This window comes from Ochotona curzoniae, unplaced genomic scaffold, assembly GCF_017591425.1.
Source record: "Ochotona curzoniae isolate NIBS_2020 unplaced genomic scaffold, NIBS_Ocur_1.0 scaffold_4701, whole genome shotgun sequence".
NCBI classification, from domain to species: Eukaryota; Metazoa; Chordata; class Mammalia; order Lagomorpha; family Ochotonidae; genus Ochotona; species Ochotona curzoniae.
In genome coordinates, this window is record NW_024467122.1 from 48,488,689 (window position 1) to 48,508,747 (window position 20,059).

Below are 20,059 nucleotides of genomic sequence, written 5' to 3' on the forward strand. Positions count from 1 at the left end.
TTAATACATGCTATATTTTTAATGAAGTTGACAATTGTGGTTCTCTTTTGCATTCTACTCTCTACAGTCACAGGAATCTAGGTCACCAGATGATGCAGTAGACACAAAAATCACATCATGAAGGAGAGTGTCCTTATTTAAAAAGAAAAAAAGTATTTCTTTTATTTAATTTGAAATGTCCCACATAATTTTTATGTTGACTGTATATACATTTACAAAATCCTTTGTTCCAGGCATTAAGACTGACCTCTGAAATACACACATTACAGCCACTTCGCAAATAAAGTTTTAAGTGTATTAGCCCTTCAATCTCTACCTTTCACTAATCCTTCTCACATCAGCGAGTGCCATGGCAACAATGCATCTGATAGTAACTCACATTTGTTGCCTGAGAGATCATAACCATAGCAGTGAGGAATATTTTTAAATAAATATTTTTACTAAAACTTTTTTATTTGGCAATAGCCTAGTTTATTTCAGGTTTGATATATGTCTGGTCCTGAACCTCTATATAGTCACCTAATAATCTATCCGTGTTTCAGTGTCTTCATCTTCATAGACAGTTCTCCTTTTCTTTCCCTAACACTGTTGGGGAAACAAAGTTAGTTCAGTGATTTGCATGAAGTCATTCTCTTTTTGTAAGATTTTCTTATTTATGTATTTGAAAGTGACAGTTACAGAGAGAAAGAGAGAGATAGAGAAACAGAGGTCTCTTTCATTCACTGGTTTGCTCTCTAGATGTCTACAATAGCTGGAGTGGGTCAGGCCACTCCAGAAACCTCAGAATCAGGAGTTTCTCCCAGGTCTTCCAGGTGGCTAGCAGTGGCTAAAATACTGGGGTCAGAAGAGGAGCAGGCAAAACACAAGTGGCAATCATCTGGGATGCTGGTGTCATAAGCAGCAACTTTACCTGATATACCACAATGCTGGCCACAGGCTGCTCCCTAAAGCAGCAGGTGACCCTGCATACTGTCAAAGCTCCAAGTTACCTGAAAACCTTACAATTCTTCACTGTTTCCATGGACCACATCATGGAAAACATTCTCATCTAATAAAACGTAGTATATTTTATTGCTTCATTCCCATGAAGCTATAATATCAGTGAATATTGTATAGTTCAACAGAAGTAATTCACACAATGTTGGCAGTGAATATCTGGGCAAACACAGACTCTAAAGTGGACTATGTCAACCAGTGGATTCTGTAGAGATTTCATCATGACTGAAGTGGTGAGACTGGGAGCAATTCAGAACTGTTGAACTACCAAAACCACTTGAGTAGGACCTCGGAGCATGCCCCACATCGGGGACCCGGATGGGTGGGAGGCTGGGTGTGGCTTCCCTCCATACCTCCCTTCTTCCCCCAGATACTGGAAGGAAAAAAAGAGAATGTGGAAATAGTGAGCTCACCCACCTTCCTGTAGCCCTTGACCCTTTGCACCCTAATCAACTATGTAAAAATCATCAAAAATAAAATAAAAAGAAATTGTTCAATCTGAGTCAACATAGTGAAGCTAACAGGATGTACACACAAAGCCAACAAGGTAATACATTCGATTAAGCCCACATATTTCTTCTTCCTCCACAATACAAGACTCAAATTAAGATGAAAAGAAGGCAGCAGAGATTTAAACCAGCTTTGTATTCACATCTTGAGATGGTACACAAAGTTTCCTTAGTCCAAACCAAAGATGCCTAATATTAACAATAAGCAGGCCTAATAAGCATCCTAAACGGAAGTGGGATGTACCTTTAAATCTGCCCACGAGCTCCCTGGTTGTTCATATTCTAACAAGAGATTTGCATGCTAAATCAGTAACAATTCCCTCCAAAATCAAATGACCCTTAATTAGTTCTGAACACCCACTTGCCTTCCCTGTTCTCTCTTGTGTCCAGCTGAAAAATAACCTTTAACTACAGAAGTGGGTAGAACACAGCATGCCTGACACGGCACAAGGGAAGAGGAACCCCAAACGCTAACAGTGGTGTAAGAAAATCCCCATAAGAAGTTATACGTTGTTTGAAATTTAATTTCTATCTCAATAAAACTTTCACGAGTTTTTAAAATTCTACCAAAAAAAAAGGGGGGGGTGGAGAAACTGGTTTAGTGTTGCAATTTAAATACCAGCAAACAGATGCACAATTTTCCCACAGGTAATCCTCCTTCCTGAGATACTGGGTTGCAATATAGAGAATAAGCAGTCACATAGCCAACATTACATCACAGAGCTACACCCAGAAAGGAAAATGCCAGCACTTCCCTCTTGCCCTTTCGGAAAGTATGTTAGTCACTACTTACAGGATATAAACTAGCACAGAGATTATTAGAAATGACAGACCTAGGAGATTCAATGATCTCATTGATGAATTTTTTGTTTAATAAGGCCCCCAGCCTATTCATATTTACAATCTCTTTTTTTCATATTACCTTCTACCCTAAAGCAACACTAGCTAGTAAAGATGGGCAGAATTGTTACCAAAAACCCAAAAATTAAATTCCGACTTCCTCTTCATCGCAACTATTCTCTTTAAAAGAAAAAGTTGACCATAGGAAATGGCATTCCAAAAAAAAGTTAATTAGAGCCTGGTGTAGTAGCCTAGCGGCTAAAGTCCTCACCTTGCATGTGCCAGGATCACATATGGGTGCCAATTCATGTCCCAACGGCTCCACTTCCCATTCAGCACCCTCTTTGTGGCCTGGGAAAGCAGTTGAGGACAGCTCAAAGCTTTAGGACCTTGCACCCACATGGGAAACCTGGAAGAAGCTCCTGGCTCCTGGCTTCAGATTGGCACAGCTCTGGCCATTGCAGAAGCTTAGGGAGTGATTCAATGATGGAAGATCTTCCTCTTTGTCTTTCTTTCTCTCTGTATATCTGACTTTCCAATAAAAATAAATAAATCTTTAATAATAATTTGTGAGTGACCTCAGCATTTATCTTCCATAACCAGTTTTCTCTCCATCTGCCTATCATCTACTTTCATCACTTGACTCTCACAGCTATAACCTGGGATGATCCCTGACGCCCATGCACCTTCTCCAGCCATTAAGAAGTTGGTCAGGCATCCCTAGTGTGAAGTATGTGCTTCATATCAAAATCAAGATGAATGTTCTTCAGAGGTACAGATGCCAAATGCACCTAAACATTATTTCTGTTGATGGGATTCAAGAATCTGCCTTTTTACCAAGGAACTTTTTTTATACACAGTAAGTTTAAGACCTCTACCTTGTAATTACAATCAAAGAGACAAAGTGATTTTCCATCAGTCAGCCCAGTGCTCAGCAGCCAGGACAGGGTAGAATTCACCCACCCTAAACACCTGGTGTGATCTTCACCAGCCATTGCCCACTGATTTGTTACTAACAAGGAAAATGATTTGGCACTTTCGAGGAGGGAAAAAAAAAAGTCCCATCAAATCCTAACAACAGTAAAACCCCGCAGAGAAACTGACAGTTAACCCTGTGGTCCCTAATCCTGCCTTTCATGCGGGAGAGGCAGAAAGCTTCATCTTGAGTTTCTGATATTTGTAGATATGCTACTGCTAAAAAGTTGAAACCTTAAAAGCAGATCACAGAAACAACAGGACAAATACAAAAGGCGCTATTTTCATCAATCAATCAATCAGAGGGTCTAACAGCCAAAATTTGATTATTTGTCTCTGCTTGAGTCTCATTTGAACTCTGTGTTCCTGGAAATTAAATTCACACTCAGGTTGACTTCAGAGCTTTTCTTTCCTTTCCAGTTAACAGCCTCTGAAAATGTTTCTTAAACTGCACAGGAAGCCCCAACAAAAAGTATCTGTAATTAAAGGTGCAAATGAACACACACAAGGATGCCAGGGAATCAGACAGTACATGCTGCACACCCGCTAATTCAAGGAAGAGATGTCCTCAAACATACTTGATCAGAAAACACTATGTCACCTCTTAATACAAAGAACTCTCTCAATTACTTGATTTGAAACTTGGTTTGAGTGTCCCTGCCTATTTTGGGTTTCCTTTAAAAGCTATCTGTGGAAATAAGAAAATAGAGAGAGAATATAATCCATCATTTTTGAGAATGTGAGTTTTTAACTGCAAGTTTTATGCATTCAGGTTTTTGGGGGAGGTTGCATTTATTATTATTGCTATCATTTTATGATTGCATTCAGTTTTTAAAGCTCTACATTATTATGTCATGGAATTAGTGAATGACAATCAGAAAAGTGGGAAAAGGAAGGAAAAAATTACTCCCCTCCCAAAAATCAGAATGATTTACTTGTGTTTTAGTTTAAATTTTTCAATGGTCAGATATCATATGAATAGTTTCTTAGCCTTTTGGCTAAGATCAAATGTAGATCACACATGAATTCAAAAAAGAAAGTTCACCATTTTGCAAACACAGCTTCAAGGAATGATGATGGACACTCAAAAACTTCATGAGATGGCTCCAAAATGCTCTCCCAACAAAGGTAATGCTGACATTGACGAGGCAAAATGGAGAGTTGGAACAAAATGGCTTCATGAATTTTAAGTGGGATAAAAGGGATTTTTGAAAAAGATTTATTTATTTTTATTGGAAAGGCAGATATACAGAGAGAAAGAAAGACAAAGAAGAAGATCTTTCATCATTGAATCACTCCCTAAGCTTCTGCAATGGCCAGAGCTGTGCCAATCTGAAGCCAGGAGCCAGGAGCTTCTTCCAGGTCTCCCATGTGGGTGCAAGGTCCTAAAGCTTTGAGCTGTCCTCAACTGCTTTCCCAGGCCACAAACAGGAAGCTGAATGGGATGGGACCTCCAGGACATGAACCAGTGTCCATATGTGATCCTGGCGCATTCAAGGCAAGCACTTTAACCACTATGCTTTCACGCCAAGCCTTAAAAAAGGATTTTTAAGTGAACACAGCAGTTCAACATTGGAATCAGAAAATTCTATTATAGCAATAGCATAACAAAGTAAAATGCAAATTATTAAAAGTTACCGTCAAGGGCTATTAAGACTTCAGCCTTCTTCTATTACAGAATAGACAGCTGATCTGCGTGTATTCGGTGAGTCCTTCCCACCCGAACAGAAAGGAAGAGAGTATCCACTTTGCCCCTCAAGCCTGGCCTGAGACTTTCAACATGCCCATTCAGGCTGCCTGTTCTGTGTCCCCGCAACTAGAGCTCACAGTGAGTCTGTGATCCATTCCTGTCTCAGAAACCTAAAGGCAAGAGATGGGATAACAAAATGTTCAAAGAAGATGACAATGGAAAGCCTACATGTTCAGAACTTACTGGAAAAAGATGTATACGTGTTCCGGTGTAACAGATATGGTGTGAGATGTGAGAACAGCATGAGTCAACCCAAGACTTTTTCAAGAGTATTACCTTCCAGGGACCTAGATTGACACATTGGAGCCCAATAACCTTTACCAGGGCTAAGAACCAAACAGCAGAGGGCCTCACTGTCGTCAAGGACTATTGACAGTTCAGAGAATATGAAGCCAGTTAACATCCAAGAAGAGTCACAGAAGCCCTTTCTGACATCTCCCTCCTTTACCTTCCCCATCACCAACCCCTGCCAAGCTCCAATCCTGCAGGACCAAGAAAACAGCCAAAATCTCTTTTGCCCAATGCCAGGTTTCTTCCAAGCAACAAATCTAGACTAAGGACTTGAGAAAGAAGTAAAATTTTAATATTAAACCAAGTATGATGTTTCAGCCCTTTCCAGATTGCACATATTATGGATTAAATTCAGAGTGTTTTGTGACTTAAGAATAACCAGACAAATCATGGGGTTATCCATCCTTTCACTCAAGGTCACAAAAATGAAATCAAATAAAAAAGGAACAAATTACTGATGTAACAATTTGAATGAATTTCCAGAGAAATTATACTAAGGAAAACTAAAACCCAACAGGTAACCATATTATTTTACTCATATAACAGCCTTAAGAAATTATTATAGAATTGATTAGTAGGTGCCAAAGCTAAGAGTGAAAGAAAAAGGAAGCAGTTGTGGCTATAAAGGTGCAAGAGGTATCTCTATGGTGATGTCAGTGGCAACATTCTGGTTGTAATATGGGACCCATCCTTCACACAGACACACTAACACCTACGTGTACTGCATATTAAGACGTTACAATTACTGGGCCCAATGCAGTAGCCTAGAGGCAAAAGTCCTCACTTTGCACACACCAGGATCCTATAGGGGCGCCAATTTGTGTCCCAGCGGTCCCTCTTCCCATCCAGCTCCCTGCTTGTGGCCTGGGAAAGCAGTTGAGGACAGCCCAAAGCCCTGGGACCCTGCACCCATGTGAGAGACCCAGAAGAACCTCCTGGCTCCTGGCTTCAGATCAGCTCTGCTCCGGCTGGCCATTGCAGCCATTTGGGGAGTGATTCAATGGACAGATCTTCCTCTCTGTCTCTCATCCTCTCTGTATATCTGCCTTCCCAATAAAAATAAATAAATCTTTTTAAAAAATAAAGATGTTACAAGTAGGAGGAGGTGGATAAAGGATATAGACATCTTCCCATGTTTTTTTAATGTGTTTTACATGTATTTGAGAAGGGGGAGAGACATGGAAGAAGAGATATCTTCCATCTAGTGGTTTGCTTTCCAATATACCCAAAGCAATGACTCCTGGGCCAGGTTGAAGCCAGGAGCTCAGAACTCATTCCAGTTTCCTACACAAATGCATGAATCCAAGTATTGAGCCATTATCTGCTGCCTCCCAGGGTGTGTATTATCAGGAAGCTAGAATTGGAAACAGGTATTTTGATATGGGATGTAGGCACTGTAAGCAGTATCTTATCCACAATGCCAACGCCTCTCTGCATTATTTCCTACAAATGCATGTGAATCCTCAATTATCTCAAGGTGAAGACATTTTAATTTTTAAAAAGATGGTGAAAGTTCCAGGTGCACAAGTAGATGGAACAGATGATTGCCAGGCTTTCTCATAGTGATCAACATTCTATCAGTACATTTTTCACCTGAGTCATTTGCAAAACACACTGAATTCCCTCTCTGGAACTCTGCTGTTCAATTAAAAATAAGTCTTTGAGAGTAAGATGCTACTACACAGAGCCTGGCTTCCATTATCCTGCTCGGTAATCCCTTTAGAAAGATTTCTCCACAAGTATCTCTCATCGTTGATCAAATCAACATGGACAAGGACCTGAGGTTAGTAAGGTCTACACTGGGAAAGAGACTACACTGAGTGCTGTGAGCTGTGGTCTCTAAGAATCATATGAAATAGAAAATGGCAAGTCCTGGGTTGGCACAATAGCTCAACTGGCTAATCCTTGACATTTTGTAGTGCTAGCATCCAATAAGGGCACCAGTTCATGTCCCAGCTGCTCCCTTCCCATCCAGCTCCCTGCTTATGACCTGGGAAAGCAGTGGAGGACAACCCAAAGCTTTAGGACCCTGCAGCTGCATAAAAAACCCAGAAGAAACTCCTGGCTCCTGGTTTTGGATCGACTCAGCTCCAGCTGCCTGTTGCAGCCACTTGTGGAGTGAATCAGCAGACAAAAGACCTTTCTCTCTGTCTCTCCTTCTCTCTGTAAATCTCACCTTCCAATAAAAATAAGTAAATCTTAAATAACTAAATAAATTGCACATACCAAAGTCTGGCTCATTCAATCTTCCTTCAGTGGTCATCTGTTCAAGTATCTGCTTTCCCCTGCTACAAAGATTGGAAAGCTAAGTACACTGCTCTGCAGACAACCTTGCAATTAGGTTGTAGGCTTGTGATGACAGATCCACCCAGAACTTCTCCTAAGGAGATATGGGCATGATCAACACGGGGTAATGCCTGGGTACGGAGCCATTAGATTTCTTTGTAAGTATAGGGAGATTACATACCTTTGGCTCTTCTGGGCTAGCTGTTCACACGGCTCTACAATTTCAGCCCTACGCAATAAGTGGCAACATGCTCCTGGGCTTTCCTCACTTAAAGTCCTTTGCAAATTTCTAAACTCCTACACACTGTGAGGTTATCACCACTTGAAAATCAACGTTGCATGTGGAGTAATCTACTTCTACAAGTATACAATGACTAAGCATCAGCTACTAAAAATTTTGTAATCACAGACAAGTATTATGGAGAACCATCAGGACAAAGAAAGGAAGTTTACTCTGTACATCAAATCCAGTGTAATGACTGTCTGAAAAAGAGGATATAGAACAGTTCTAATGAAGGAGAAAGGGAAAATTTAATATCTAATGTTTTATTTATTTTTATAAAATATTAAAGAAAATACCAAAAGATTTTTAACAAATGTTAAAGATTTTTAAATATATGAAATAAACATTATAAAATGTGGGGCTGGTGCAATGGTTCAATTGGCTAATCCTCAGCCTGCAAGTGTCAGCATCCCATATGGGTGATATGGGTGTCAATTTGTGTTCCAGCTATTCTACTTCCCTTCTGGCTCCCTGCTTATGGCCTGGGAAAGGAGTTGAGGACAACCCAAAGCCCTGGGATTCTGCACCTTCTTGTGAGACCAAGAAGCAGCTCCTGGCACCTGGCTGCAAATCAGCCCAGCTCCAACTGTTATGGCCATTTGGGGATTGAACAAGCAGGTGGAAGATCTTTCTCTCTGTCTCTCCTCTCTAAATCTCTTTCCAACAAAATTAATAAATCTGAAAACTATAAAATGCTAACATTTGTTATTTCTGAGTGTGGGTTTATGATAATTTGGTAAATTTTTTTCCTATATGTTTAAAACTCTTCAAAAGAGAAGTAGTGAGGAAACCAGAAAGATGGTTTATGCTTCATCCTTTTTCCTGTAACTCTAGAATCTTAACCAGAGAGAGAAACTATTATCAGATAACAAATTATGAGTTCCAAAAATGATAATAAAACCTTCATTAGAAATGTATTTAAAGTGCCAAACTGCCTAGATAGTACTGGCTTAGTCTAAAAGTCTATTACAGTGTCTCAGATTGGGTAAAGCAAGCTAGAACAACCTTTTCCCAGGTTCCTCAGAATATACTGTGACCCAGGATGTGGTTAAGAACTTGCTTTTTTTTAACATATTGGTTACTCACTGTCATGTCAATTAATTCCATAATGTTGTAAATTGTTGTTGATGTTATGTTGTGAATTTTAATTGATTGAGATAATATTCTGCCAGCTCTACCTTCAGACCAGAGATGGTCTCCCCAAGAAACCGTTGAACGTATCTGAACAATAAGATGCTGGACTCTATGTTTGGTATATGTTTGCAAAGAAAGAATCTTGACTGAATTTGAACTGTAATACTGCAACAAGGTGGAGGAATCCACCATGGAGGGAGGGCACAAAGAGGGGTTGGGGGAATCCCAGAGTCTATGAAACAGTGTCACATAATGCAATGTAATTAATAAAAAAAAAAAACCATTAAAAAAAGGATATACTGTGACCACTAACTAAAACATTGCTTGACAGACTGGTATGCAGCGTGACAGAATCAGATGCTGTTTGGGAAGCTCACAGCCCATTTTAGGGTGCTAGTTCAAGTCCCAATTCTGCTCCTTATTTGGGCTTTCTGGAATGTGCACCTTGGGAAAGCAACCAGTGATGGCTCAAGTAGTTGGGAACCAGTCAAAACATGTGAAAAACCTAATTTGAATCTCCAGTTCTTAATATCAGCCTTGCCCAGCTCCAGTTGTTTTGGGCATTTGGGAAGTGAACCAATGCATAGGAGGTCTCTTTATCTCTCTCTGGTTTTTAACTAAAATGATTTCTTGTTCAATCTTATGAAATAACAAATCTCCTGAGCAAAAACATTCAAGTTTTCATGAAGATAAATCTTTATGTGTTTTGAGTAGGTAGGGGGAGAGCTGCTTTTTTAACTGACATAATGATAATTAAGAGAGTTCAGTGCTACAGACTTGACTATTGAGTGTGTACTAGGTCTTACAATGTGTTCAGGAGGCTTTATTTATACTTATTTCCTTTGACAGTAATCCTCAATAAAGCCTTAGCTTCATTATGGAATTTCAATAAATTCAAACTTACATAAATCAAAACTGTGTAATTAGTTTCTGTGATTACTAATTGATCTAGGCCTAAAAACAGGAGTCCTGGAAACTGTCCATTACACAACCGGTTTAGTACAAGTTCAAGTATATTGGCTAAAACTGCATTTTAAAGCTGTTGGGCTAGAAATTTCAAAAGTAAGTCACTTCTCATTTGAGAAATGAGTTTATGTCTCCAGTTGGGGGTCCTACATTTAACCTGGGGTTTACCTTTTTAGACACCCAGGAACTATGAGTTTAAAGGGACACAGAAATAATGTTAGTTTTTTGTGACTATAAAAAAATTCACTTATTCATTTGATAAAAGTATTGAAGTCCTACCCTAAGTAGCAAAAACATCTCCTCAGACAAAAAAATGGATTTAATCATTCTTTACAAATCTGTCTCTGACCTCAAGACAGCCTTATTCCTGTCAAGTACTTTCAACCTTTAGTAAAGGATTCTTTCCTTCATGTTCAAACTCACATTTGTATACACCAAATCTCCAAAATCCAATCTGAATTTACCTATCAAAACTATTCCAAAATTTTGGAATCAGATAGTTCTTCCATAAATATATTTTCTCTAAGATATCTCTATGAACCCTCAGTTATTTCAACATAAGTGCTCACTTTTCAAAAACTAATACTTCTTTGAATCATATCTCCCCTAGGATCAAGTCTAGTAATCATTCCATTTTCTTTTATTAAATGCGTTTTGCTTCTTCTTCAACTTCTGATTCCGGCAACATGACAGATCATATTTCACAAATTTAGAATGTTGCTATGAACACTGGAAAAATTCTGGGCACGAAAGGGGTCATCTTTACATTCATGGCTGAGCTAATGAGATTTTTAAAAAGGAAATTCCTCATTTCATGGATACATGGAGACCAGAGAATTTACACTTTTTTGTTTAAAAATGACTTACTTTAGAGGTAAAGTGAGTAAGAAAGAGATTTTTCCACCCATTGATTCAATTCCCAACTGGCCATACTGGCTAGGGCTGGGCAAGGCAGAAACCAGGAACCTGGACTCTACCCAGGTCTCCAAAGGAGTGGCAGAGACCCAAGTACTTGAATCATCATCCATTGCCTTCAAAGGTACATTGGTAGGAAGGTGGATCAAATGCAGAGTAATTGGAATATCAGAATCTCAAGTAGCAGCTTAACTCTCTGTGCTACAATGTAAGCCCCTACAATATTTGCTTTGAGGGAATGATTTTCAAATCAGAAAACAGGTCCTCACAACTAACTTTAGGTTGTAACACCCACATAGTGACTAAATAATAGTCCTAGGCCACCTAAGGCAAAATAGGAATGGAAACTCCATAAAGCCAAACCCTTCATTGAGGCCACCTCAGTGAAAGGAACTAAAAACTGACCTCTACCCTACAGGGATGACAAGGATATTTTTCTTTCTGTTGTTAAGTCTGGGGCTAGTGACTGCACTGGGACATATGGCAAGAGCAAATGTGAAATCAGGCTGCAGGCCCCTTCCACACCAAGAGTCACAGAATTCCTCAGAAAAGAGACACGTGCTCACATTAAAAAACAGACACAAAAGAAAACTGTCACCATGGGTGAGAGTTCAGAGATGGGTAAGCATCCCAAAGTAACAATCTGGAATAATAAATTTAAAATTTTAGGAAGGAAGTTGCTTTAAAATGTAGCTGGGGGTGGGGGGAGAGGAATTGCAGTAGTATAGCAGGCTAATGTTCCACTTGCAAGCACTAGCATCCCATATAAAGCATCAGTTAGTCCACTCCAGCTTCTCCACTTCCAATCAAGCACTCTGTTTATGGTCTGGGAAAGCAGTGGAGGAGGATGGTCCAAGACCTTGGGATCCTACACCTACCTGGGAGATCACGAAAAAGCATCTGGCTCCCAGCTTAGCTCAGCTCAACTGTGACCACTGCAGTCATTTAAGGAGTGAACCAGTGGATGGAAGACCTCTCCCTCTGCTTCTGTCTCTCTTCTCTTTATAAAAATATGCCTTTAAAAAACCAACATACAAAAAAACATGTATCCAGGATTTAATCTATAGGTGAAACTGAGTGCCACCAAAAGAAGCATGTTATAATTTCCCAGAAATAAAGGATGTATCATATCACATGGAGCCACAGGAAATCAGAAAGAACACAGACTGTGGGAGTGGGCCTGTGTCTTTATTAATACAGTGGCAGGAAGTAGCTAGATTAGGAGATTCATTACTGGGCAGGGAACAAAGCATAGGAGGGTTTGATTTAAAAGTTTCATGAATTTGGGAAATCTGGATGTCACTGTTGTAAATAACTGTTGCCATTGGTTTCACTCTGTGATTCATGGATGCCAAATCACTGAAAAGAAAATCCGTAAAAATTAGTTAGAATACAGATAAAAAGAGAGATTTGGAACTACAAAGAAAGAACAAAGTAACTAGTATCAACCTGATGCCCTACTGTTCTTTTATAGGTGTGTATGTAAAAACTCAATTTTTCTAAATGCCACCCAAGCTATAGGCTTGACTACAAGGTCTGAGGTGAGGTTCCTAACATATTGACCAAACCCATTTCTATCTACAGCTGTCAAGCATGTAAAATGCTCATCTTGCCATCATTTTTGCTTAATATAGTGAACGCCATCTAAAAGAAACTAAAACTATTCTTAAAGATAATATACTAAGGACTGGCATTGTGGCATAGCTGGTAAGGTTGCCTCCTGCGTTGCTGACATACTATAATAGTTCAAGTTCTAGCTGATTTACTTCCCATCCAGCTTCCTGCCAATACACCTGGGAAAGCAGCAAAAGATGGCCCAAGTGCTTGGGCCCCTGCCATGCTTGTGGGAGACCTGGAGGAAGCTCCTAGTTACTGTCTTTGGATTGGTTCATCCCTGGCTGTTGTGGCCATTTTGGGAGTGAACCAGAGGATGGAAGATGTCTCTCTCCCTGTCTCTCCTCTCCTCCCCTCTTCTCTCCCCCCCTCCTCTTTTTACTTTTCCCCTCCTCTCTCCAACACCCCCTCTCTATAACTCTATCAAATAAGTAAAAAATAAATATTTTAAAGAAACTGTTAATACACTAACAGGTATAACATTTGAGTTGGCTTGCTGTGGCTGGTGTCTCAGTAGTGTTCAAGTTGCTGCCTACAATGCTGGCATCCCATATTGAAGTGCTGCTCCAATACCCAAATGCTTCTGATCAGCTCCCTGCTAATATGTCTGGGAAAGCAGCAGATGATGCCTCAAGTATTTGGACCCAGCTATCCATGAGAAGGACCTAAGTGAAGATCCTGGCCATTATGGCCATTAGGTGGATGAATAAACATATGTACCTCTTTCTCTTTCTCTAAAGCTGCAAATGAAATGAATTTGTTTATTTATCCAGCATGCCACATGAGAGAAAGGAAGACAAATACTGTTAAACTTAGAAGAGAGCATATGCCAACAAGCTCAAAGAAAATAAAACTAAGAATTATTTCGGTGCAAAAAGAATTTTGAATTCATTTATCCTTATAAGTAACTCATAGTAAGATCAATGGCATCCAAAAAGAAGAAAACAAAGAATCTGCGATAAAGTAAAATCCTAAAAACAAAAGTCAATTTTCTGAAGATAAAGTTTTCTTACTTTTTAATGTTGCCTGGGATAAACCCTTTAAAATTTGCCTACAGCCATTCCTACTTTCCAATCTAGGCAAAAACTCCTCTGAGTTTTATGTGCCATAAGACTAGTTTAGGGTTCTCTACCCAGTTAACATGAAAGCTTCTTGACACTTAAAATAGTTTTCACAACAGGTTTCTAATCACTGTTCAGACTAAATACCTTATTCAAAGCAATACTACATAGAAGAAGTCTTTGTTAAATTATTGAAGAAATACTTTTGGAGACAATAAGTTAGTTGCTTAGTTTGTCAGCATCAAAAATAGTCTACTACCTATGCGTAACTTCTAAGACAGAGATATTTTAACATGCAAATTCTGCTCAGTTTGGGGACCTCACATAGGTTCTATTTGCAATCTTCCGGCAAATGATGTGTAACACAGGACCACAGGCTAAGTATGGTCCAGTTAAAACAGAACCAGGTTATCAGAAACAAGGCACTCAGCTGTATGCATGTGCTCATGCGCCAATGAGCTCACTACCACTGAGAACTATAAAGGTGGAAAATTTCCAGAGTTACTTATTTCAGAGTATAGCCATTCCTTTTAAAAAAATAATAATAATAATGGGCATCTTTCATAACATTCAGTAAGAAGAAGGAATTAATTATTGCTACATGGTACAAAACAGATGAAATAAGCAACTAAGCCAGGCAAAAGAAGCCAGCCACAAAGATTACATATTGCATGACTTCATACAAAATGTCCACAATGGAGAAATCTACAGAGACAGAAAGTCAATTAGTGGTTGCCTAAGGCTGATGATACTGAGAAAGGGAAAGGAATTACCAATGGGTTCATGGCTTCTTTGTGGGTGATAAAAATGTTATGGTATTCAACAGTGGTGATGGCTCCACAACCTTATGGATATGCTAAAAATTAGTGAACTGTATGTTTTAGATGCATTTTAGAATGTACATTTTTTTCACAATAAAGCTGCAATTTAAAAAGGTTTTCGTATGAGAATTCCATTTCCAGAGAGAATTGCGAAGTGGAATAGTAAGACGGTCAAGAAAGACAAAGCAACAGAGTTATTGACAGTGTTTCTCTCAGATAGCGATCAGACGATTTTCTCTGCCCAACATAATATAAAGTGGGCTAGAAAGATGCCCATTATGTGGAATCACAGTACTGATATATGATGCAATTGTATTCAGTACACTAAAAGTTCACCTATCCGGCTGACAGCTACTGATTCTGTCATACCTCACTCTTGTGATCAGTTCAAGACACCCTGGGCATACAAAACAGAAGTTGCATGTAGAAGTATGGTTATTTATACTATAGTATTAGCGACTATAATTATGGTCATATAATAATCATATAAAATGGAGTAGAAGCATAAGCACAAACTAGCATTAACACATCTTTAATCAAATATTTAAGAGATTCCAAGAACTGGCCAGCTGCTATCTAATTAACCTCAACTAGTACCAAAGCACAAACATACTTCTCTATCACATAAGTACCATGAAAGCTGCCAGTATTTTGATGTGATTTTCTGAAAGACTAATGATACCTAAGCAAAAACGGTGTTTTCCCACATCATTTCCTCTAACAGACTGAATCAGTCAGTTCCCCATCCTATTTTACTTTAACAATCATATTATGGAATCAAGCCACAGACCAACGGAGTCCTCACTCGGGGGTCATCAATTTCACACAAGCTCATATGGGCCATTTTTGTTAAGTGTATTGTTTTGTTCAAGCTACTAAAACTAAACACCACAGACTGGTTGGCTTAAGAAGCAGGCATTTATCTCTAACAGTTCTAGAAGCTGATAAGTCTTAGGAAGGGATTATCAGTCTGATTGGTCTCTGGGAAGGGCTCTCTTCCTAGCTTGAAGACAGCTGCCTTCTTGCTACATCTTCAAATTGTGGAAAGAAAAACAGAACAGTGGTCCTGGAAATGATCCTATCAAGAAGACCCCATCCTTGTGACCTTATCTAAACTTAATTACCTTCCAAAGGTTCCACTTCACAATATCATTAACTCAGGGGTTAGGACTTCACCATGTGAAACTTGAGGGGACACAAATAGTGCACAACAATAAGAAAAGATGCAGCTTAAAAATAACAACTATTGTACATATGAGGGTTGAACAGGAGGAAACTGTTTTTCTTTTTTTCTTTTTTTAAATTTTTTATGATGCAGCTCCATAGGCTCAGGGATTTCCCTCTCTCCCTCTCCTCTCCCCACTCTCCTCTCCACCACTGATTTCCTCCATATTATTACAATAGCATAATCCTTCAACAATAGTCACAAACCCATTATTTTGCTATTTAATTATGTCCTGACATTGTAGATATAGACAATAGTAGATCCTATTGTCAAGATATATTAAAGATATATCAAGATATATTAAACAGTTTCACTGGGAGCCCACCTTTTAAATAAATTTTAGTAACATATATACATGTTGGCTAATGACTATAGTGCTAGATTTTTTTTTACATGAGAGCAAAATCATTTACAAATATCCCCCTCTGATTCTAATAATGACAGATACCAATAACAGGTATTCTGGAAATGATAGACTAGTTCATAATTATTGATCTTTTAAATCAAAGTACCCAAGAGCCTAGCTCTAAAGCACTTCGGTTGTGAATGAATCCAAGAAGAGTAAAAAAAAGAAAATTCAACAGTTTAATTCAACCCAAAACTTTTTTTAGAAATGATAACTCCAAATATTTCTGGGTCTTTGAATTCACACTATGAACTACTAAAAGTGGTGTGAGCCATCTATTTACTGAATATAAATCTAAATCATTATATCAAAATAATATCAGCATATCTAAAAACATCCCAAAAGGTGACATATTAGCTGAGAGACATTAGTTTGTTATATAAACTCCAAAATGCATAGTTTTGGACTAGTATCATATACAATTCTTGAATTCATTTTCAACACAGCAAATAATGTTCCATATTGTTATAAATACACAAAAATATACACTTAAATAAGAAACTGATGGACTTACGACTGCTTATGAAGGACTATACTATAATAATAACATGAGGAGAATCAGGGTGTGGGAATTTGGGGGGTGGGAAAATCTCAGATCCTATGGAATTGTACCATAAAAAATGTAAAAAAAAAATACAATTGTTCCAAATTGCTAAGGATTTTTAAAGGGTTTTTCTTATTATAGGGCACTAAAAGTTTTGTTTTTTAAAGCTGCAAAATATGAAAAGCATAAAGGCATTATTTTCATATTACAGTAGATCTCTGGAAATCCCAACAAAAATCTATTTAGAGAAGTGTATTTGAATGTATTTAAAGGGAAAAAAAATGCCTATGTTTGGCAACAAGGGAAATAAGCATACGATGTCATCCATTTGCTATGTTGTTTATTGTGTACATTATTCCATTCTCCCACAACTCCCTTGGCACCACATAGACTTATTTCCTTTTATTTCCAATGCATGACTTTTCTCTGTTTGAAAGACTTACAAAACCACGCTTCCCAGAGTAACTTGCCTTATAACAAAATGCACAAAGCTTTGGAACTCAAACTCTGAGCCTCAACTGGAGTTACTAGAATTCAGCTGTTGCAGGTATATTTGAGTAGGTCAAATCCTTAAAGAACAAGGATCCAAGGATACCACAAGTAATATGGATACAGGGCAATGCTGTGATTCAGCTACACTTTTAAGAAACCATGAAAGACCTCAAATAAGGAAAAGATCTAATATAAGGGCACTGTGCCTATGAATTCCTGGATCCAGGGAAAACTACAAAAATGTAAAAGACTTAACAGAAGTAACATTCGCTAATATCCAGTATTTATTATGACTTTAATACATGCCTTGTCTTCTATCTCTTAAATTTTTTTATTCAAAACATAAGAAAAATTTCTCCTAATACCATCTTTCTTCAAAATCAAAGTTACCAATGAAGAAAACTAGCTAATTAAATATATGTACACATACACATATATTTGCAATCCAATGAGTGTGTGTTTAAGTGTGTATATACCTGTAAACAGATACATGTAGGCTGTAGAAATAAAACTACAGCCACTTATTACTACTCAGTAATCTACAAACTTAAGTAACTGTGACAATACTGCAATTCAACACCATGCATCTTGCCTGGTATCTAGCTGGTTTTCGGTAAATGTTAAATGAACACTGACTGCATTTGAAACATAGGCTTTCCTCTAATAATGAGCATTCAACATTTCGTTCAACGAGGCACGTTCTCGCTTTTCTGTGTTCTCCAAAACACACACACACAAAACACTAGACACATATAGCCTCAATCACAACTCCTCTTGAAAACTGCCCTCGTGACAAGAGCTGGAAAATAAATATTACAACAGTGGAATGGGATGGGATGACACTTAGGAAAATTCCAAAACACTTAAAATTCTTCCAAATATAACCCTATGGTGCCAATTATCTTGGTCTCCACAGGATTTCGCCAGTGCTTACAAAAAGTAACCTATTCCTATTTTGAAAGTTTGTTCTTTTCCATAGTATCACATTTAATCATTAACAATCTTTTTACATCCACATAAATGCCACATACGGGAATTTCCATTTGAAAAGGAGCTACATATTTACAAGTAGTGCCCATGGTGCTCAACAAATCTGAGGGCAAAAGAATACTGATTGTGTCATTCCTCATTTAAAAAGTACAGCTAATTCCCACGCTAAGGGACAAACGCTGTTGTCAGCCACTCTTTACAATTGGACTTTTCTCCCCAAAACCAGTATACCCAAGTTCGCTGTGTGTGCTTTGGAGGTTTGTTGTTGCATCTTGTCCTAAGTCTGTACTTCGAACTGAATATAGGAAAAAGAGTGGGTTTTCTTTTTGTATGGGGAGTTAAAAGATACTGAAGGCAACACAGAGTTCAACTTCGCAGGGCTGTTTTTTACCAGCAAGCAGGTCGGTGCTCCGTGAGAGTCACCCTTAAATCAGGTATCAAAAAGAGTTCTTTCAAAAAACGATTTTATATAGCTAGAATGGATGGGAGGGCAAAAACATATCTTTAACAAAGAACGGAACATCCCTGCCAGTCCCAAGCAAGAAAATCTTATTTGTCAGCCGGGCCAGCGCTGCACCCTGACACCCTGGAGGTGAGCAATGGTGCGTCCAGCCTCAGACATGCAGCAGGGACTGTCTGGGGAGGTTGACCTCGCTGGGGCAGCGCACCCTCCTCGGGCCGGGAGAGCTGTATGAGAACTCTGCTTCCAGTTGGGCAGCTGCAGTCGGCCGTCCCCGCTCAACTCCATGGCAGCTACCCGGGCCTCCCGCACCCATGCCCCGCACTCCCCGCGGCGGCTTACCAAGCAGCGAGCCTACGAAAATGACGACCTGCACGGTGGTGGTGAACTGGCGGTAGAGCTGCGCCTCGCCCAGCTCCCCGGGCGCGGTACGGTTCGCGCCCACCGCCACGGCACCCGACGTGTTGAGGGGCTCGCTGCCGTTCCGCGGGATCGAGCTCCCATTATGCCCCATGGCGATCCCCAGGCGCCAGCTCCGCACGCTGCCGAGCGCCTCTCCTCCCGTGGGCGCCCAGGGATACGCGGGTGCCTGGCCGAGTCCTGCAGAAGCCGGGGCAACCGGCGGGTCCCCTCACGTCTCCACATCGCCAGCCCCGACACCCGGGAGGCGGGGAGGCGGGGAGGCGAGGCCGCGCCCCTTGCCTGCTCCCTCTAGGGCTCCTGTCAGCGGCCACATGAAGGCGGATCAGGGGCCAAGCCGAGGGGCGTCGTCCCGTCCCCTCTCCAGGGGCAGCCAGACCCACTCAGCAGAGGGGGCGACTCCGGAGGCCTGTGACGGCCAGGGATGGCGCTCTCGCCCTCGTCACCCCCTCGGCCTGGGCTCACTCCACCCCGCGAGGGCCACGGCAGCCCTCTCCAGTGTCCCTGGGCTGAAGGAGCACGGTCCCGTCCTAGGACGGCCCCTGAACGCCTGGCGGGAGCTATTTCTCAACCTTAAGACTGGAAAGCGGGGAAGCCCATGAAAGGCACCCCCACGGTGCCCGTGGCCAGTACACCCTGAGTTTCCTCAACAGCCTTTCCCTGAGGGCCCGGCTGTCCCACGATAGTCTCCTTCGGTCCGACCCCTGGCTGACGGCTCCGACCTCCCGCCAACTGCAAGGGCCCCGTTCTGCAGTCCCTATTTGCCTCTGCCCAGCCAGCCCTGACCCCCCTCCGTCTCTCGGTCGCTGGGGAAGAGCTTCGTAACCGGGTAGGAACAAGGTGGAAGGCCCGTGGTGGGGATGGGGAACCATCTGCGCCGCCGGCAGCCTCCCGGCGCGCGCCTCAGGCGGCCGGGGCCGCGCGGCTGGAGGGGGTAGTCACGTGACGCGCGACTCCGCCCCTCACGCTGCCGGGGACAAGGCGCCATTTTGGCCCTGTAGAGCGTGACTGACTTACTTGGGCGGCGAGCGTGGGAGGCGTAGAGTGTTGGTGTCTGGCTGCAGTGAAGGCGCTTGCGACT

General features: G+C 40.6%; 1 protein-coding gene across 2 annotated transcripts in view; it reads right to left on the minus strand.

The window, feature by feature from the left end:
• Positions 1–19,154, minus strand: part of GPR176 (G protein-coupled receptor 176) — a 103,154-nt gene extending 84,000 nt beyond the window's left edge. For both annotated transcript variants that reach the window (XM_040969707.1, XM_040969708.1), the window contains exon 1: positions 18,901–19,154. In XM_040969707.1, coding sequence (XP_040825641.1) covers positions 18,901–19,072 — 172 coding nt within the window. In that variant the 5' untranslated portion in view covers positions 19,073–19,154. The remainder of the gene's footprint in view (positions 1–18,900) is intronic.
• Between the last annotated feature and the right edge of the window lie 905 nt (positions 19,155–20,059).